The following is an 18,040-nucleotide window of genomic DNA, read 5'->3' as shown; positions in this document are numbered from 1 at the left end:
AAATTAGTGGAATATTTTGCTGTTCAACAATCACAGTTATCTGTTTGTGACAATGTAGTGTCACCAATACTGGATGACATCTTTTGGGAGAATGCATATTGCGGAGACCACATCGTTCATGTACTGATCTCCGACTGCATTAAAAGTGAAAATGAAAACAACAGTATGGAACATTCATTACAATTTTAAATACATTTTTGTATTAAACATTGAAGGGCACCATTAAAGTACTAAGGTACTTAGTCAATCCTGTTTGATGATATATACCATGTATACTGTAAGCAAACAAGGCAGTCTGAAAGACAGCTAAATCCCCCGCCACTGCTATGGATATATAGTGAAAGGGTAAACCTTTGATTTTTGCTGTGACCTTGACCTTGAACTGACATGGCTGACTCATGAATTCTGCACAACGTCTTGATGAGGTAATCATTTGACCCAAGTTTCATGAAAACAATGTTGGGCGGTTAAAACCAGCCCCGGTTTTAACCAGCGGTTTTAACCGGTTAAAACCGCCCCGGTCAATACTTCCAGAAGTGGTCAATACTGGTTGATTGGTCAATACTGGTCAATTAGTCAATACTGTCTGTTAAGATATTTTGCAAAGTTTATGAACAATTAAATAATGACTGAAAGAACATCTGGGGCTTGATTATCTTAAATGCAGGCATTAGTATTTAGTTAAAGCAACCAAAACAATACTCCCAAATTGGTCAGAAGTGGTTGATTGGTCAATACTGATTGATACTGGTTATTAAACATTTTCTGTTAGATTAGATTACAAAGATATATAGTTTTGCTGAACTTCATTAATTTGTAGAAAGTATTTCATAAACTGTAGCAGTGTTTTATTCACAAGTGATAAATCTAATGATTTTTTATATTGGTATAAATAATTTGATGAAAAACTGCTGCAAAACACCTGGACCCTTTCATGGAAGTGGTTTAATTGTGTTTTGATAGCAATTGTCACATTGCCTAACCGACACCTTGTCTTACAATATACAATAGGTATGTTGCTGGCCTGTTTATCTAGTCACTAATTATCTGTCCTGATCAATAATCCCACTGTATTATTGAGATGCTTGAACATGGTAAAATAAGTCATGCAATCAAAGTATTCAACTGACCAGTATTGACCACTATATGTATTAATCAGGGATATTGCAGAGGACCAAAATTTGAATTGACCAGTACTCTCCATTTCAATGAGTGTAATTTATATTAATAAAATCTTTAATTAATTAAAAATAAAGGCTACTATAAGAAGATAAAAGCATTGAATAAACTAGTATTGACTACTGACCAGTCTAAGTATACTGTCCAAAACTGAGCCTGACCAGGACACATTGCCACAGACCAAAACTGAATCGGCCAGTATTGACCACTATACTTTTTAATGAACAAAATTTAATATTATTCAAATTGCTTTATTATTTTTATATTACTACCACAGCCTGTGCCAATCTGAATGTGCATTATGTAAAAGTGTTGAATAAACCAGTATTGACCACCCAAGAGTGACCATAGTATTGAATCGACCAGTATTGACCAGTATTGACCGGTTTTAACAAGTATTGACCACCGGCCCGGTCAATACTCATATTGACCGGCTTTTTGCCAACATTGCATGAAAATCCTTCAAGGGGTTTAGGAGATACAGAGTGGGCACAAAATGGAAGGCTCAAACCTTCGACCCTTAGTTGTGACCTTGACCTTGAGCTGGCATGGTTGACTCATAATTTCTGCACATCGTCTTGATGAGGTAATCATTTTACCAAAGTTTTATAAAATTCCTTCAAGGGGTTTAGGAGATATAGAGCGGACACAAAATGGAAGGCTCAAACCTTTGACCCTAAGTTGTGACCTTGACCTTGAGCCGGCATGACTGACTCATGGGTTCTGCACATCGTCTTGATGAGGTGATCATTTGACCCAAGTTTGATAAAATTCCTTCAAGGGGTTTAGGAGATATAGAGCGGACACAAAATGGAAGGCTCAAACCTTTGACCTTGAGTTGTGACCTTGACCTTGAGCCGACAAGGCTGACCCATGGGTTCTGCACATTGTCTTGATGAGGTGATCATTTGACCCAAGTTTCATGAAAATCCTTCAGGAGTTTAGAAGATATAGAGCGGACACAAAATGGAAGGCTCAAACCTTTGACCCTAAGTTGTGACCTTGACCTTGGGCCAGCATGGCGACTCATGGGTTCTGCACATCGTCTTGATGAGGTGATCATTTGACCCAAGTTTTATAAAATTCCTTCAAGGGGTTTATGAGATATAGAGCGGACACAAAATGGCAGGCTCAAACCTTTGACCTAGAGTTGTGACCTCGACCTTGAACTGACAAGGCTGACTCATGGATTCTGCACATTGTCTTGATGAGGTGATCATTTGACCCAAGTTTCATGAAAATCCTTCAAGGGGTTTAGGAGATATGGACCGGATACGATTTTGTTACGGACGGAAGGACGGACGGACGCAGACCATTCCTAATCCCTCCGCCACCGTCACGGCGGGGGAATAAAAATACTCAATTGTTAATGCGAGATTGGTAAAATACCCAATTGGTTTTAGCAAATACCCAGTTACTTCTGAAAAGGCTGGGTAATGATATTATTTTTACCCAATTCAAATTTCCAATACCCAATTCAGACAAAAAGTGATGGGTAAATACCCAATTGCACCAAAAGCTTATCTAAAGCTCTGGTATACTCACTGTTAAAAGTGTTTGGTGATACATTCAAAATCATCATTGTTAAAACAGCTAAATAAATGATTAGCTTATTAAATCACTTGCACAAGTGATTTGTCCAAATCTGGTAAATGAGGCAAACTGAGAATATATCAACATCCGAAAGTACCTACTTATATGGTATACAAGGGCTATTCATTATAAATACATGTATACTCACTGTAAGTGTTCAAAAGTGTTGGGTGATACATTCAAAATCACCATTACATAATAAGTCAGCTTAACAAATGATCAGCTTAGTTAATTAAATCACTTGCACAAGTGATTTGTCGTGATCTGGTAAATGAGCCCAGTTGAGAATATTTCAACATCCGAAAGTAACGACTTATATGGTATACAAGGGCTATTCATGATAAATACATGTATACTCACTGTTAAAGTGTTCAAAAATGTTTGGTGATACATTCAAAATCATCACTATTAAATCAGCTAAATTTTGTTTGTTTGTTTTGGGTTTAACGGCGTTTTTCAACAGTATTGCAGTTATATTAGGCACGGCGGACAGTTAACCTAACCGGTGTTCTGGATTATGTACCAGTACAAACCTGTTCTCCGCAAGTAACTGCCAACTTCTCCACATGAATTAGAGGTGGAGGACGAATGATTTTAAACACATGTCATTGAAAACATACGCCTCGCACAAGGCTCGAACTCACGACCCCGAGATCCGTTGATCTGTGCTCTCCCTATTGAGCTAAGCGGGCAGGCTAAATCAGCTAAATAAATGATCAGCTTATTAAATCACTTGCACAAGTGATTTCTCCAAATCTGGTAAATGAGCCAAGTTGAGAATATATCAACATCCGAAAGTAACGGCTTATATGGTATACAAGGGCTATTCATTATAAATACATGTATTCACACTGTTAAAAGTGTTTCAAGTGTTTGGTGATACATTCAAAATCATCATTATTTAATAAATCAGCTAAATAAATGATCAGCTTAGTTGATTACATCACTTGCACAAGTGATTTGTCCACATCAGATAAATGAGCCGAGTTGGGAATATTTCAACATCTGGAAATAACGACTTATGTGTCATACAAGGGCATTCATGATAAAACACGAATTTGTGTAGTAAGTGTTCAGTTAATACGCTGGAATAAGCATCAACTGCAATCACATAAATTGGTGATACATTTAAATTCATCACTATTAAATCAGCTAAATAAATGATCAGCTTAGTTGATTTAATCTCTTAAACAAGTGATTTGTCCAAATCAGGTAAATGAGTCAAGTTCAGAATATCTCAACATCTCAAAGAAATGGTCATTATTAAATCAGCTAAATAAATGATCAGCTTATGACAAGTGATTTGTTCAAATCAGATAAATGAGACGAGTTCAGAATATTTCAACATCAGAAAGTAACTACTAAAAAAAATGTATTATGGTAAAATTGGTATACAAAGGGTTGTTCATTATCAATACATGTATACTCACTTTTAAAAATGTTCAGTTTATATGAAGGAATAAGTATCAACTGCAATCACTGAAATAGGTGATACCTTCAAAATCATTATATTAAATCAGCCTAATAAATGATCAGCTTAGTTGATTTAATCACTTACGCAAGTGATTTATCCAAATCTGGTAAATAGGCCAAGTTGAGAATATTTCAATATCCTCAAGTAACTTCTTATATATAGTATACAACGGTTATTTATTATAAATATGTGTATCCTTATTAAAAGTGCTCAGTTAATATGTAAGAATAAGTATGAACTGTAATCACTTAAACAGATGATTTACGGTATTCCTTATCATCAAAATTAAATCAGCTGAATAGATGATCAACTTAGTTGACTTAATCAGTTAAATGAGTGATAAAATGAGTGGGTGGCAATATGCAGAAAAGCTTTATATGAAATCTATATTTTTTTTAGAAAAAAAAACAACAACAGCAGTTATCATGGTTTTGGTTATCTGTCCAACCTTATTTTTTCTTGCCGAATACAAAATGCAAGAAAGAATTCTTACAACCTCTGCATTTGCACATAATGAATCTTTGTAGAGCAACATAACTTGCAGCATAACTAGTCACATATTTCATCAAGCTTAAATTACTAGTCAACTATTGCATCAAACTTATATAATTTACTTTATACATTTAACTGAAACACATTTCAATTCCATTCACATTTAATTTTTAGATGGCTGATTCTTTTTTTTTTACTAACCAGTACCTACCAGCCATTACTTGCATTTTCTGCTTATGGTTTGAGAAAATCCTCTTTGGTTTCAGCCCGACTGGGGCTTAAACTTATTATCAGGAGGCGATGTCCACTCAACAAGGATTACAAATTATCGCAAACAAGTTGCAGATGAACTCGAAACCTCAGCTTAAAATGAAATCTTTCACAAATTGTATACATAGATAATTCGATCACTTTAATCTCTTCATATTTTCAAATAATTCAAAGTCATCCGTATTCCATATTGGCTGAAAATCACAAATCAACTTCATTTGAGCGTGCAATACTGGTATATCACATAATTTTTTATGCAGCAGTTTTAAGTTAAATTGAAATGTCAACAGATTTAATTCATATACCGAAAATCTTTCAATTCATGATTTGTCTGTCTATTTACTGAATGCCCTGAAAATAAATTTTCTATTATGTTCCACAACCATACTAGCTTTAATACTGATCAAAGAGCTATAAAATTATTTTATTTTTATAGCTCTTTGTACTGAATAACTGATTGCATATTCGATAATGAAAACTTAATATTACACAAAATTTCTACTAAGTTTCAATGAGCAACAAAAGCTGAAGCCAACATCTCTATTGTAACAGTCTCAGGAAAAATGTGCAGCCTCGACCGGTATTCGAACCTCGGACCTTCGGCTTACCATGCCAACGCTCTACCAATTGAGCTACCGAGGCCACCCGATACGAGAACCGCTACACACTTCCCTCTTATTGCGAAGACATTGGCACTCCTGGCCAATGTCTGCCGCAGACTGTTAACCGAATCAGATGCACACCCCAGCCAAACTGCTGTCGCCCTGACATGCCAGGGTGAGCATCCGGACGAGCCCCCAAACGTAACACGTCTCAGGAAAAATGTGCAGCCATCAACCGGGATTCGAACCTCGGACCTTCGGCTTACCGTGCCAACACTCTACCAATTGAGCTACCGGGGCCACCCGATACGAGAACCGCTGCACAATATTGAACTATATCACAATTTCATATTTAAAAAAAATAATAATCAGGTAACTTATGCTTATGGGCAAAGTTCGATCATCCGAACCCTTCAACGGGGATGACAGCAAGCTATCTGTAGTAACAGGAAGGTCTAATACGTATCAGTTGTTCCAGGTAGTAATCTCCCTTATATCTTTTTTATTTTAAAATAAATCACTCACATGCGTCATCGACATCAATTCTGATGAAAAAATCACTCAAGCAAGTATTTTTTTCAAACTGACCCTAAGATTTTCAAGCCACTGCGCGTAAGGGTTTTTACCCCGCGCGCAGTGAATTTTCTTTCCATTTTTGCAAAGTTAAAACATTGAACTGACTGGGAAAACTTCTACCAGTTGGCTCAAAACTTCAGAAGCATTTGAAAAATGTCAATGAAAATCGCTAAAAATACCGAAAAATACTCACTTTTTGCTATGTTTTCCTTCGATTTCTCCGAAGTGCCACTTTGCTCCGCCATGTTTCTTTCTCTACGGTAACTGTCGTTAATTCTCACGATATAATACTTTGATGACGCAAAATAGCGCGGAATTCAAAAATAGTCACGTTTGAAGAGCGAATTTGGGATGACTTGAGATTTAGTTATCAGTCGCAAATAATCACTTGGTTAAGTGATTTTTGTGATCACTTGTTTAAGTAACTCCCCTGACTGTAGATATGGCTCCGGACGGACGGACGGACGGACGGAAAGACGGAAGGACGGACGGACGGAAAGACGGACGGAAGGACGGACGGACGGACGGACGGACGGACGGACAACGCCAAAACTATATCCCTCCGACTTTCGTCGGGGATAACAAAAACACACAAAATATGTAACTGTCCAATGAAAACCTTACTGCATGAATATTTGATCACCACCCGTAAGAAAATGCACATACCTTCCAATAAACATTTAACGTGACTTAATGTTAATGAACATTTAATGGAGACTAATGCAAGTGGTATTATAAAACCTATTTTTCCTTGAAAAGATCAAATACCCAAAACTTTTATGCAGCTTCTTCAAGCCACGTCCTTTAACAAGTGCATGTACTTATTTCACATCTGCCAAAAAAAGTAGTGTATCTATTATGAAATTGGCGAATTCACACAGATTTCCCCTTTTCAATAAAAACATATGAAAATGTACTAAGCATGTGAAACCCCTTATCTAATGCATTGTTTTATAAGAAGACTTACAATATTTTCTATGTTTACAAGCACATACAGTAATTGTGATCTAAACTGAAGTAAAACTCTTAAAAAGAAACCTTGAAAAACTAAACAAATTCCTTGAAAAACAGTACAGACAATTATCTGATGAATTGTTCTTCCACCGCTATAAACCATTTATCTTCCTGGTACTAACAACATACCGGTAATTATTGGTTTTCAACCGATATTGCGCTAAGTTCAGTGATTTGAATATTAGCTTTTTTTCTTTAAAACAATGCAAAAAAGCACTTACATATCTTAAAGATGATTATCTTTAAGTTAACTGAAAAAATAAGGCAATTAATTTGGATGGCATCTACTTTGTGTTACGATCATTCTATTAACTATGTATCAATAACAAGAGCCGTCAGAGGACATCAACGCTTCATTCTACAGCTTTGTCAATTGAATAAATATAAAAGTCGAAAAAGGGGCTTAATTTTATGAAAATGCAAAGTAGAAGTATGAATTGCATGTCAGATCATCACAGTGAACAAGTGTGTGAAGTTCCCATTAGAAAGTACTGATAAGCCATCTTACATACACAAACTTAACCAAAAATTGCGGTGTTAAAAGAGGGGCATCATTTTGTAAACAAGAGAGTTATGATGACCTTATATCGCTAAATAGGATTTCTATTTTTCGAGTAGTGAGTTTCGAGTTAAAAAAGTGAGTTTTGAGTTTAAAAAAGTGAGTTTCTAGTTAAATTTAAAAACGTGAGTTTCGAGTAAAAAAAAGTGAGTTCGGGGAAGATATGGGAACCACAAACTGTGGTTTGAAATGAAATGGTACGGCCTGAAATACATAGTTTGACGTGGTATGCGTTCTAAATCCAGTTAGACCTCAGATTTTTCTGTTATTTCTCTTTTTTTATGTTCTGTTACATTTGTGTATTTATGGATATTTTGTTTGTTGAATAGAACACGACAGATACGCCATGTTCATTCATAATACATAATAGCAATGATTTATAAAAGATAATAGGTAAGGGTAAATTTCTTTAAGCATAGCACCACAAACATAGCCTCAAAGCAACGCATTTGCAAAGTTAGCCCACAACAAATAGAAACTGTAACGGAAAAACTTTACAGACAGGTTGCTTCAAAAATCCAAGTATAAAATGCTTAATGAGTTTAAATAAAAGTCTACAATAGGCCTATATATATATATATATCATTTAGTGCTGGTTTTTGACGCATTTACACTTTTGACGCAGCAGTATATACAGTCATATTTTACGCGGATGCCAAGCATGTTCAAGCTAACAGAACTGTTTTGAAGCACTAATAAGACATTATTACATCATCTATCAAAGCAAATCTTTTAACCCTTACACTGCTAAATTTCTATAAAGAACTTGTCCATCTTCCAATTAGAACAGTACCATTAACTGTTAAAAGGGATGTTTACAAAAAAATATACTGGCTGAATGGCGAACAGTACAGATCATGATTAGACAGCACGAATATGCAGGCTGATCATGATCTACACTGGTCGCAAAGGCAGAATTAATCGTGTCCAGCCTGGTACATGGCCGAGCAAGTTGGAGCACTTGAACAGTTGGACTGTACTATATTTCACTGAACAATTATTAAGTTATATATAAATATTTATTGGTACATCTCAGTATCAAAACTTTCAAAACAGCAACATCTAAATTAAAGATACATGCTTTTTTTCAAAATCATGTAAACTACGTAAATGATGTGACTCATAAGGGTATTTTTCTTATTTTTAACAGAATTCGCTCATCTTACTTTGACTGTTTGACCTAAATTGTGTATCACACGTTAGATCATAAATGGTTAGATCTCTAGGTTAGTGCCTTTAATACGTTTTCAATAAATGAACTTAAAACACTGTTAAAACTAATTGCTTCTCAAAGGGACTGGACTCCAGATTTGGGCTAAAAAATGATTTTCTTTTAAAACTGAAGGTTTTGTCATATTTCGACTTTTATAACATGAATGTTTATATCCATATTTTTTCATGAATGTGCCCTCGTGTTTTGAGAGGTATCATATGACACGGTACGGACTTTGTAACGTAACGGGAAATTATGTCTCAGGCAGCTGGTTTCCTCAGTCGGTAGAGCACTCACCCTGTAAGGATGGGTCCCGGGTTCGAGCCCGAGACTGACTGCATACTTTTCTCACCCTTTGACATTCGGCGCTATTTTAATGGTCAAGCCAAATGCTTGTTGAAACGAGTCGTCTGATTGCCTCAAATAAAAATAGATTTTCGAAAATTAAAAATCCGAATATACAAAAGAGGAATGTCAATAGGGTATCCTCAGATCTTCGTTAAGAAGATCAAGTTCTTTAGTCAGATTAGGGTTAGATGATTTTTCACTTACTTATTGCCCTTTGATTATTTATAGTACTATTGCTTGTACGGAGTATTCTTAAGCAACCACTGGCTTGAAATCGCTTGAAATCAAACCAACAAAGGACGCTTCAATCTCAAAAGGAAATGTGCTTTCCTGTCGGATGATTCACTGAATCATTGCCCTTTGATTATTTAACATTAGTACACTATAATAGTACTAATTTTTGTTCGGAGTATTCCTCAACGAACACTGGCTGAATTAGACCGAAACTTCACCGGAAGCTACAGAAGCTTTGCACCCAAGAAATGTGCAGAATGATCATCTTTTTATGTTCCAGTATTATGGTTATTGCCCTTTAACAGGTAAATTATGGCGCCATCTTCTAATCAGGATATTTTTTGGAATTCAGTGAAAATTCGTAGTCTGCTTCATTATCAAGAGGAGGTATGCATATTGTCTTCATGTTCTGTTGGGATGATTTTCCAATGAGATATTAATATTTGATTGTTTAGTAATATGAGTAAACTGTATATATGTCCGTCTGTGAATTCAAATTTTGTTCTTTTAATATGGAACAATCATATATGGGTGAACACCATTTGGTTTTACAAATATTTTCTTGTTATTCAATAAAAAAGAGAAAAGAGAATCTGACGGATACGAACTCATATTTTATAGTTATAAAGAAACATAACATCAAGTTGATATTCATGCGGATACTTTTATCTTTCAGCGGCTTTTATCATTTAGTTAAAATGCAGATTAGAATCAAATTTTAATCTGGTCAAATACGGAATACAGTGGATCCAATACAGTAATATATTGGACAGTCACGTGGTACAAATGATATTTGCTGATTTGCCGACTGGAAAGGAAAATTATGTATTGAATGATATAATATGTATATCCTGCATGCAAATTTATAATTACAACCGAAAAAGAAAACTCCATATTTATCAAGGAGAAAATGTTAAATATATTCTTCTGTTATATTTCAGTACTCAATTAAAATTAAAATGAATGTCTTTTATTTAAGCCCGCCGCATTCAGCACTTTAAGTACTTTGAAAACAACAGATACCAATTACAGCGACAATACTCCTACAAATGACCATAATGCAATATTTAGTATAAAGTGCAGTAAAGGTCACTGTAGTGTAGGTCACTGTTCTTAAAATATCCAAAAGCACAAAAATTCTTGTGTCGTGTCTTTGTAAAGAAAAACTGATAAACTGTTGTTGCAGTATTTTTTAAAAGAGAAGCAGAATTTTGTAATTTCGATATTTCTTTTTTTGTCAAAATGACCACTGTGACTGCCTGGAGGAATTTTAGTACACCTGAATTCGTTTACAACCATTTCGCCCTCAGCTATCAAACAGATGTAAATCACGCACATCACTGATGGATCAAAACTTCATGGTCAAGCAGATCAATATATTTAAGGAAGTGAATGCAAGGTGTTGGAAACTAGAGATTGTTCGGGAAGAGCATTTACATGCGGCTGTTGATATTTTGTTACTTGTAAATATATAGCGATTTCAAATATCAAATTTGATACGTTTTGAAGAATTTCTAATTACTTAACAAATACAGCTATCTGGTGTTTACAAATCAAGGCTTTTGAATTGTATATCGTCTGTTTTTCTATAGACCATAGTTCAGATAAACAGGCATTGAACCACAAGGATAGTCAAACAAACCCATATTTCTATGTGGAGTACAGAATGGGTTGCTTGTACAACAGATGAATTCATCAACAGTATTTTGAAAGGCTAAAAGAAATGGCAGGATCACAGATTATAATTGTTTATAAAATTGATTAGAAAAATAACTAATTTGGCATTGATGTATCATTTAAATTTTGTATTTGGCATCACTAAACACTTATTTTATATCTATCAAAATTAAAGTAAAATTAAAATGACAGTGGCAAAGACGTTTGCAATAAAAGTTTACCTACATAACATAGAAACGCACTTTTTTTCTGAAATATACCACTAATCACGAACGGCCTGGATGTTTGGCAGAACACCACCTTGTGCGATGGTCACACCAGACAACAGTTTGTTCAATTCCTCGTCGTTGCGGATAGCAACATGCTAATGGTAAAATAGGCCGCGCCATGAGAAAACCAACATAGTTGCTTTGCGAGCAGCATGGATCCAGACCAGCCTGCGCATCCGCGCAGTCTGGTCAGAATCCATACTTTTCGCTAACAGTTTCTCTAATTCCAATAGGCTTTGAAGCGAACAGCATGGGTCCTGACCAGACTGCGCGGATGCACAGCCTGGTCTGGATCTATGCTGGTCGCAAAGCCACTATGTTGGTTTTCTCATGGCACGGCTCAAACAAAAATATTCAAAAACTAGCGCCTACCTATACAATCAGGAAATGAAGACAATGGATACCATTTGCCACTGTCTTGACAGACTAATCTCCCTTGGAAAGCATCGGTTACAACTCTTGGGATGTCGTAACCTTCCTTACACAACATGACATGAAGTGGCCGGGCATTTACCGAGTCAGTTATAAGAGCCCCATGTTTTGGGGATCTAATGGTGGACAGTTTACCACTGAAATATAAAACATACACATACATTTGTAATAATTTGAATCCTACGGATACAATTTATCATGTCATTTGCCTATTATCAAATATCGATGGTGTAAAGAAACCCATCAGTATTCTTTTAGATTTTCAGACTTTATGAAAGCTACCTGTTATTGCTACAATACATGAAAAGTTTACAAAGCTTGGTTCAAACAAACAGAGAGGAAGATAGATGATCGTAGTCAGTGTCCTAAAGCATCCCCGGTAAACATGGCTACCAGATAACCCTTAATATAAATACTTTTTACATGTAATTGCTTAATGACAAATTCCAATCCCATGATACAACATGCTTAATCAAATAACGAAATATGAAATAAGGACACATTGTTTTCTCTTAATATGAAACTAATAACTAATATAAAGTAACGGTCGGTTCTATTAATTATTGAGCTCCATAAATTGTACCCTTAGGTAAATTTTCTGCTAAACCGGGTGCAAGGGAAGGGGGTGTTAAAAGAGCTGCATATTTCATAGCATCGCAGTCTGCAATTGAATTGTTTGATGTGTTCTGTGTTTTCAAATGATCTATATAGATTTTATATGCAGTTATCTTACTTAGTATACATATTTAATGATATTTAATATCGGTTTCATAGAACTGCATTAAATTATTAGAAGTTTTGATATTCATTACACTTTCTTTTGTGTTTTCTTTATAATTTTCGTATGCTTTTCCAACATCTTACGAATAATTGCACGTACATGTAAGTTTGACATGAAAAGAGGTTCAATGTTAGACATTTTATGCAATATTTTATGGATATGGCGTTAATTTAAGATACATGTTATTATTTATATTTCATGAAGACAAGTAATTTTTAGATAGTTTACTTTGTTTTCTTGTGACAATTGTGGAGCAGGATATTGCAAAAATACTTCAGTTGATGATACAAGCATCAAATTTACAGGACAGTAACTACCTGGCATGCGCTTTAACATCAGATCAAGGGCCACTTAAAATAATGTCGTTTTCAAGATGGCCGCCGCAAAAACAAAATGGCCGCCATTTTGTATTTACTATTCAGTACTTTATTTGAGGCAAGCATGTGATACATTAAAACGATAGCATTTTTATGCTCCCAGCATCTACTGATGCGGAAGGCATATAGTAATTGTCCTGTCCGTCCGTCCGTCCGTTCGTTCGTCAGTCCGTCCGTCCATACGAGGTTAACCAAATGGGACCGTTTCGTCTTGCATCAATACCTCTTACTAGAATGACTTGATACTAATGCAGATGTAACATGTGACCATTCCTCATCTTCAGACATCACCTGACCTCAGTTTGACCTTGACCTTGACCTCATTTTGGACTTAGGTTGCTTTATATGGGTCATCTCTTGGTTAACCAAATTGAACCGTTTCGTCTAGCATCAATACTCCTTACAAGAATGAATTGATACTAATACAGAATTAAACTGTGACCATTCCTCATGTTCAAACATCACCTGACCTCAGTTTGACCTTGACCGCGTTTTAGACTTAGGTGCAAAATCTATCGACAAGGATGCCACTGGGAGCATCAAACGTTTATTGAACGCAGCTCCTTGTTTTTATTTATACACTTTCGATTCAGTTTAGAACAGAATACCAGTCTGTAGTATTCATATTCTTTTAATTTGTAATCAGTTTTGTATGACTAAGCTCAAGGCTTTAGACATCTGAACAATTAAGTTTTTGCATACATTAAACTCAGATTACATTAAATGCAATAAATTAACATCGTTAGAAAATGCGACCACGAGGGGATAAAGAAATAGGACAGCGTGAGCACTTGCACAGTCAAGAGCAACATTTTCTTATAATGCAAACCTAAACAAACTATCTCTGTTGATATACTATACCCATGAAACTATACATATCGGAAATCGTGTTCTAACCGAAACAAAAAAAAATATGCATATACTGCATTTAGTCATTTTCTTAACAGCTGCAACATCAAATTGCTGTGCATAACAGACCTAAGTGGTGGCATTTGTAATTTCCAGTACAGGAAGTTCTTTTGCAGCCACACTTTTGAAGGACCTGGAAGTATTCAGCTAAAACCGACAATTCCATCCGATAAGGGATCCACACATTGTTCTGCTTCAGCCATCTCCAGTTTGACGGAGGCGGCAGTTGCTGCATGGTAACAGCTACTTTACCACAGACATGACCTGCCTGAAAAATCGCTCGTTTAATGAATTGTTTCAGAGCAATTTTTGTTGGTGGAATCGCATTATACGCTCTTTGTTTCCGAGCAAACAAATCAAGTCGAGGTTCATCCACCTTGCATGTCGTGCTTGATCGAGCATACAATATAACAAAAATGTTCTAATGTATCCATTTCCTACTCATTTATTGTGTATTTGGCAACACCGAGACTATGAAATACTTTGAACCGTAGTTGTTTCACAAACATTCCATTCCTGCCATGCAGATTTCTTGTCCTTGCCAACAAATGCAGAAACAGTGTCGCAACCGGTAAAAGCAAGAAACGATGGCAATGCCTTTGAGTGAGGACCAAGCAAGCAAGTCACAAATCATCAATACACTGCCATAACAAATACTAACTAATAATGGTAATTGTCCGGTTTCCTGTCAATGAGGCATGCTTTGCATGAACAAATATACAATTATCGGCTTCTTCGTGATTACATGGAGCAAGCGCATTTCTGTTTGTATCTAAATTGCAAACAATATCGGCACCTTTTGTTGCTATGATCATTTTATTGGTTTGCACAGTTATCATTATATCCCGAGATATCTGGGGGCTATTCTGGATTCCGGTCCGTCCGTCTGTATAAGGAACTTTTCTGCGCTATTTCTCAGCAATTACTCGCCAGTTTTCAATCAAACCTTGTCATTATTATCAGTATAATCCTTGCGTGTATCAGTGCTATACACTGGGCACGTTAAAGAACCAGGATGTCTATTCGCAACGAGCCAGGCTAAATTAGCCGGACAAGCCTGTATCTGATTTCTGATCTCTCTGTCGTGAGGGCTTTGTCTCACTCTGTCCCTCTGGTCAGTTCGCTCTGTGTCTGTACTAGTAGAGGATGAATTATGCGCCCTGTGTGGCTGCATTTGAACTACGTGAAATTGATCATGAAAAGGGCGCTATATAAATCTGGTATAATAATAATATAAATCTGGTATACTAATAATAATAATAATAATAATATTAATAAATTACATATAAAGCCAAGTTGCGCATGTGCGAAGCGGGTTCCATGTGGATGATTTTTCACTTAGTTATGGCCCTTTATTTTTCTTTTTTATATGTATATGGAAAACTTGTCCGCGCTATTTCTCGGTCATCATTAGCGAAACTTTTATCAAACCTTGCAATTATCATTGGTACAAAGTCAAGTTGTACATGTGCAAATCATGTTCTGTTTTAATCATTTTTCAAATAGTTATAGCCCTTTAATTTTTTTTTCTATATATGTATATGGAAAAAATGCCCGCGCTACCTATTAGTCCTTGTATGCCAGACTTTTTTCACACCTTATTACTATTATCATTGGTACCAAGTGTAGTTATGCATCCGCGAAACACGTTCCATTTGAATGATTTTTGACTATGTCGTGGCCCTTTATTTCAAATACGAACATTGGATTTTTTAACATACTTTATATGTTAAGTATAACTAGTTGATGACCCTTGGTGATATAACAAAATAAAAAAGAGGAAACCCACAGGTCTCCAAACACGACATAAACGAAAATGTAGCAGGCTTGATTTGATTTGTGGTTATGGAGCCTCATATCACAGAAACTGCCAAAAGACAAGATTACAAAGAAGATTACATGGTCCCTTGACCATGACCTTGACCAACTGACTTCATTTCTTCTTTTTTTAAGATATTGCCATAAAATTCGAACCACTTGTATAGTTTTGAACAAACATTTCAAAACTGACTTTCAGTGACCTTGATCTTGACCTACTTTCTGCTTTTTAAGGTACAGCAGTTAAGTTTGGAGATCTAATACAGTTTTGCACAACATTTTTTTGCGTCTTTGTACATTTTCTCCCAGTACAATATACAAAGCAATGTATCATATTTTCAATAACCTTGTTCCTCTGACAATAAGCTAATGTCTGGGGCTATTAATCACCATTAGTGATACGTCTTGTTTTATCCGCACGAAAATTAAATAGTTTATTTTTATTTTTAACGCATCTAAGTAAGCTATTCCACAGTTTAGGAGGTCTTCTATTAAACTCTTTTTGATAGTATCAAGAGTTTGAAACAGAACATAAACAAAAGCACAGATACTTAAACTTACAATGATATATGGTATCTGTTAATACAAAGTGTGTACTATTATAATTTGAAGGCCAAGGCACTATCCTTTTACCGCCTTCAATATATATTTTAACATTTTGCTGTATGGGATACGACTTGTTTTGATTTTTTTGATGCTATTCCTACACCTAGAACGATTGTTCATCCAGTGACATGTAACTCCTGTGCGATCTGTATTACATCCGGAGGACTGAAGCACCGTTCTTCTTGGCTCGGCTTTCCTCAGATGACAGATTCCGTCTATTCGGAAACCACTCTTCAACCATCATGAGGGCGGATCAAAGAGTATTTTGTAGATTTTATACACGTATTGAAGTTGTCACTGAACCCAAGTTGAGTTACATGACATTATGAACTATATCAGTGTGCCCTTGTAGTGTTTGTAGTTCGTTCTATAGAATCATTACACATATCATTTAATTAAAGATTTTGTTTCAGCTGATAAGCAATGGTTCAGTATTGCCATGATTTTGAGACTGCTTTTCAGTGAACCAAAGCAAGAAATGAAGGATGGAACAGAAAACAGATTCAAAAGAAGAGACGTCCATATAAATCATATTAGCTTCTTTCAGGCCAATATCATAATAATATGCTTTCAAGTTTATCTGGGACCAGGATCTAATCAATAGCTGATGGTTATAGCACTGAAAGTAGAAAACTCAAACTTGGCCGTGATAAGAACAGTATCTAAAAGTCATTTTAAAGATGGCGACCTTCTTAAATGGGTCAATATTTGGAAAAGGCAACATTAAAAATAAATATATCAGCTTATGGGAACAAATTGATAGGGAAAACATGTTATATCCCAACAAATATGATATTTTAGAAACTTACAGATCCTGATTATTTGAAATATGCCTCAATTCTGGCAGCCATTTGAAATTTGGAGGCCATCTTGAAAATGGATGATTCTTAGGTGGCCCTCGATTATTTTTGAATCTGGACCATATGATGAACAGTTCGTGTAGATTTCATACTTGTATCATCAAGTGAAGTATTTCCTTAGATTTTCTCACTAAGCTGCTCCACTGGAGCAGGATATTGCAAAAATACTTCAGTTGATGATACAAGCATCAAATTTACAGGACAGTAACTACCTGGCATGCGCTTTAACATCAGATCAAGGGCCACTTAAAATAATGTCGTTTTCAAGATGGCCGCCGCAAAAACAAAATGGCCGCCATTTTGTATTTACTATTCAGTACTTTATTTGAGGCAAGCATGTGATACATTAAAACGATAGCATTTTTATGCTCCCAGCATCTACTGATGCGGAAGGCATATAGTAATTGTCCTGTCCGTCCGTCCGTCCGTTCGTTCGTCAGTCCGTCCGTCCATACGAGGTTAACCAAATGGGACCGTTTCGTCTTGCATCAATACCTCTTACTAGAATGACTTGATACTAATGCAGATGTAACATGTGACCATTCCTCATCTTCAGACATCACCTGACCTCAGTTTGACCTTGACCTTGACCTCATTTTGGACTTAGGTTGCTTTATATGGGTCATCTCTTGGTTAACCAAATTGAACCGTTTCGTCTAGCATCAATACTCCTTACAAGAATGAATTGATACTAATACAGAATTAAACTGTGACCATTCCTCATGTTCAAACATCACCTGACCTCAGTTTGACCTTG

General features: G+C 35.8%; 2 protein-coding genes across 4 annotated transcripts in view; one reads left to right on the top strand and one right to left on the bottom strand.

The window, feature by feature from the left end:
• Positions 1-18,040, top strand: part of LOC123552495 (NADPH-dependent diflavin oxidoreductase 1-like) — a 288,089-nt gene that overhangs the window by 119,556 nt on the left and 150,493 nt on the right. The gene's annotated exons all lie outside the window — the stretch shown is intronic.
• Positions 1-18,040, bottom strand: part of LOC128549008 (uncharacterized) — a 48,536-nt gene that overhangs the window by 21,960 nt on the left and 8,536 nt on the right. Inside the window, exon 2 of the mRNA XM_053524936.1 lies at positions 11,873-12,069. Coding sequence (XP_053380911.1) covers positions 11,873-11,990 — 118 coding nt within the window. The 5' untranslated portion in view covers positions 11,991-12,069. The remainder of the gene's footprint in view (positions 1-11,872; positions 12,070-18,040) is intronic.

The sequence above is a fragment of the Mercenaria mercenaria genome, chromosome 15 (genome assembly GCF_021730395.1).
Source record: "Mercenaria mercenaria strain notata chromosome 15, MADL_Memer_1, whole genome shotgun sequence".
Lineage (NCBI taxonomy): Eukaryota > Metazoa > Mollusca > Bivalvia > Venerida > Veneridae > Mercenaria > Mercenaria mercenaria.
This window is presented reverse-complemented; position numbering and strand designations above follow the sequence as displayed.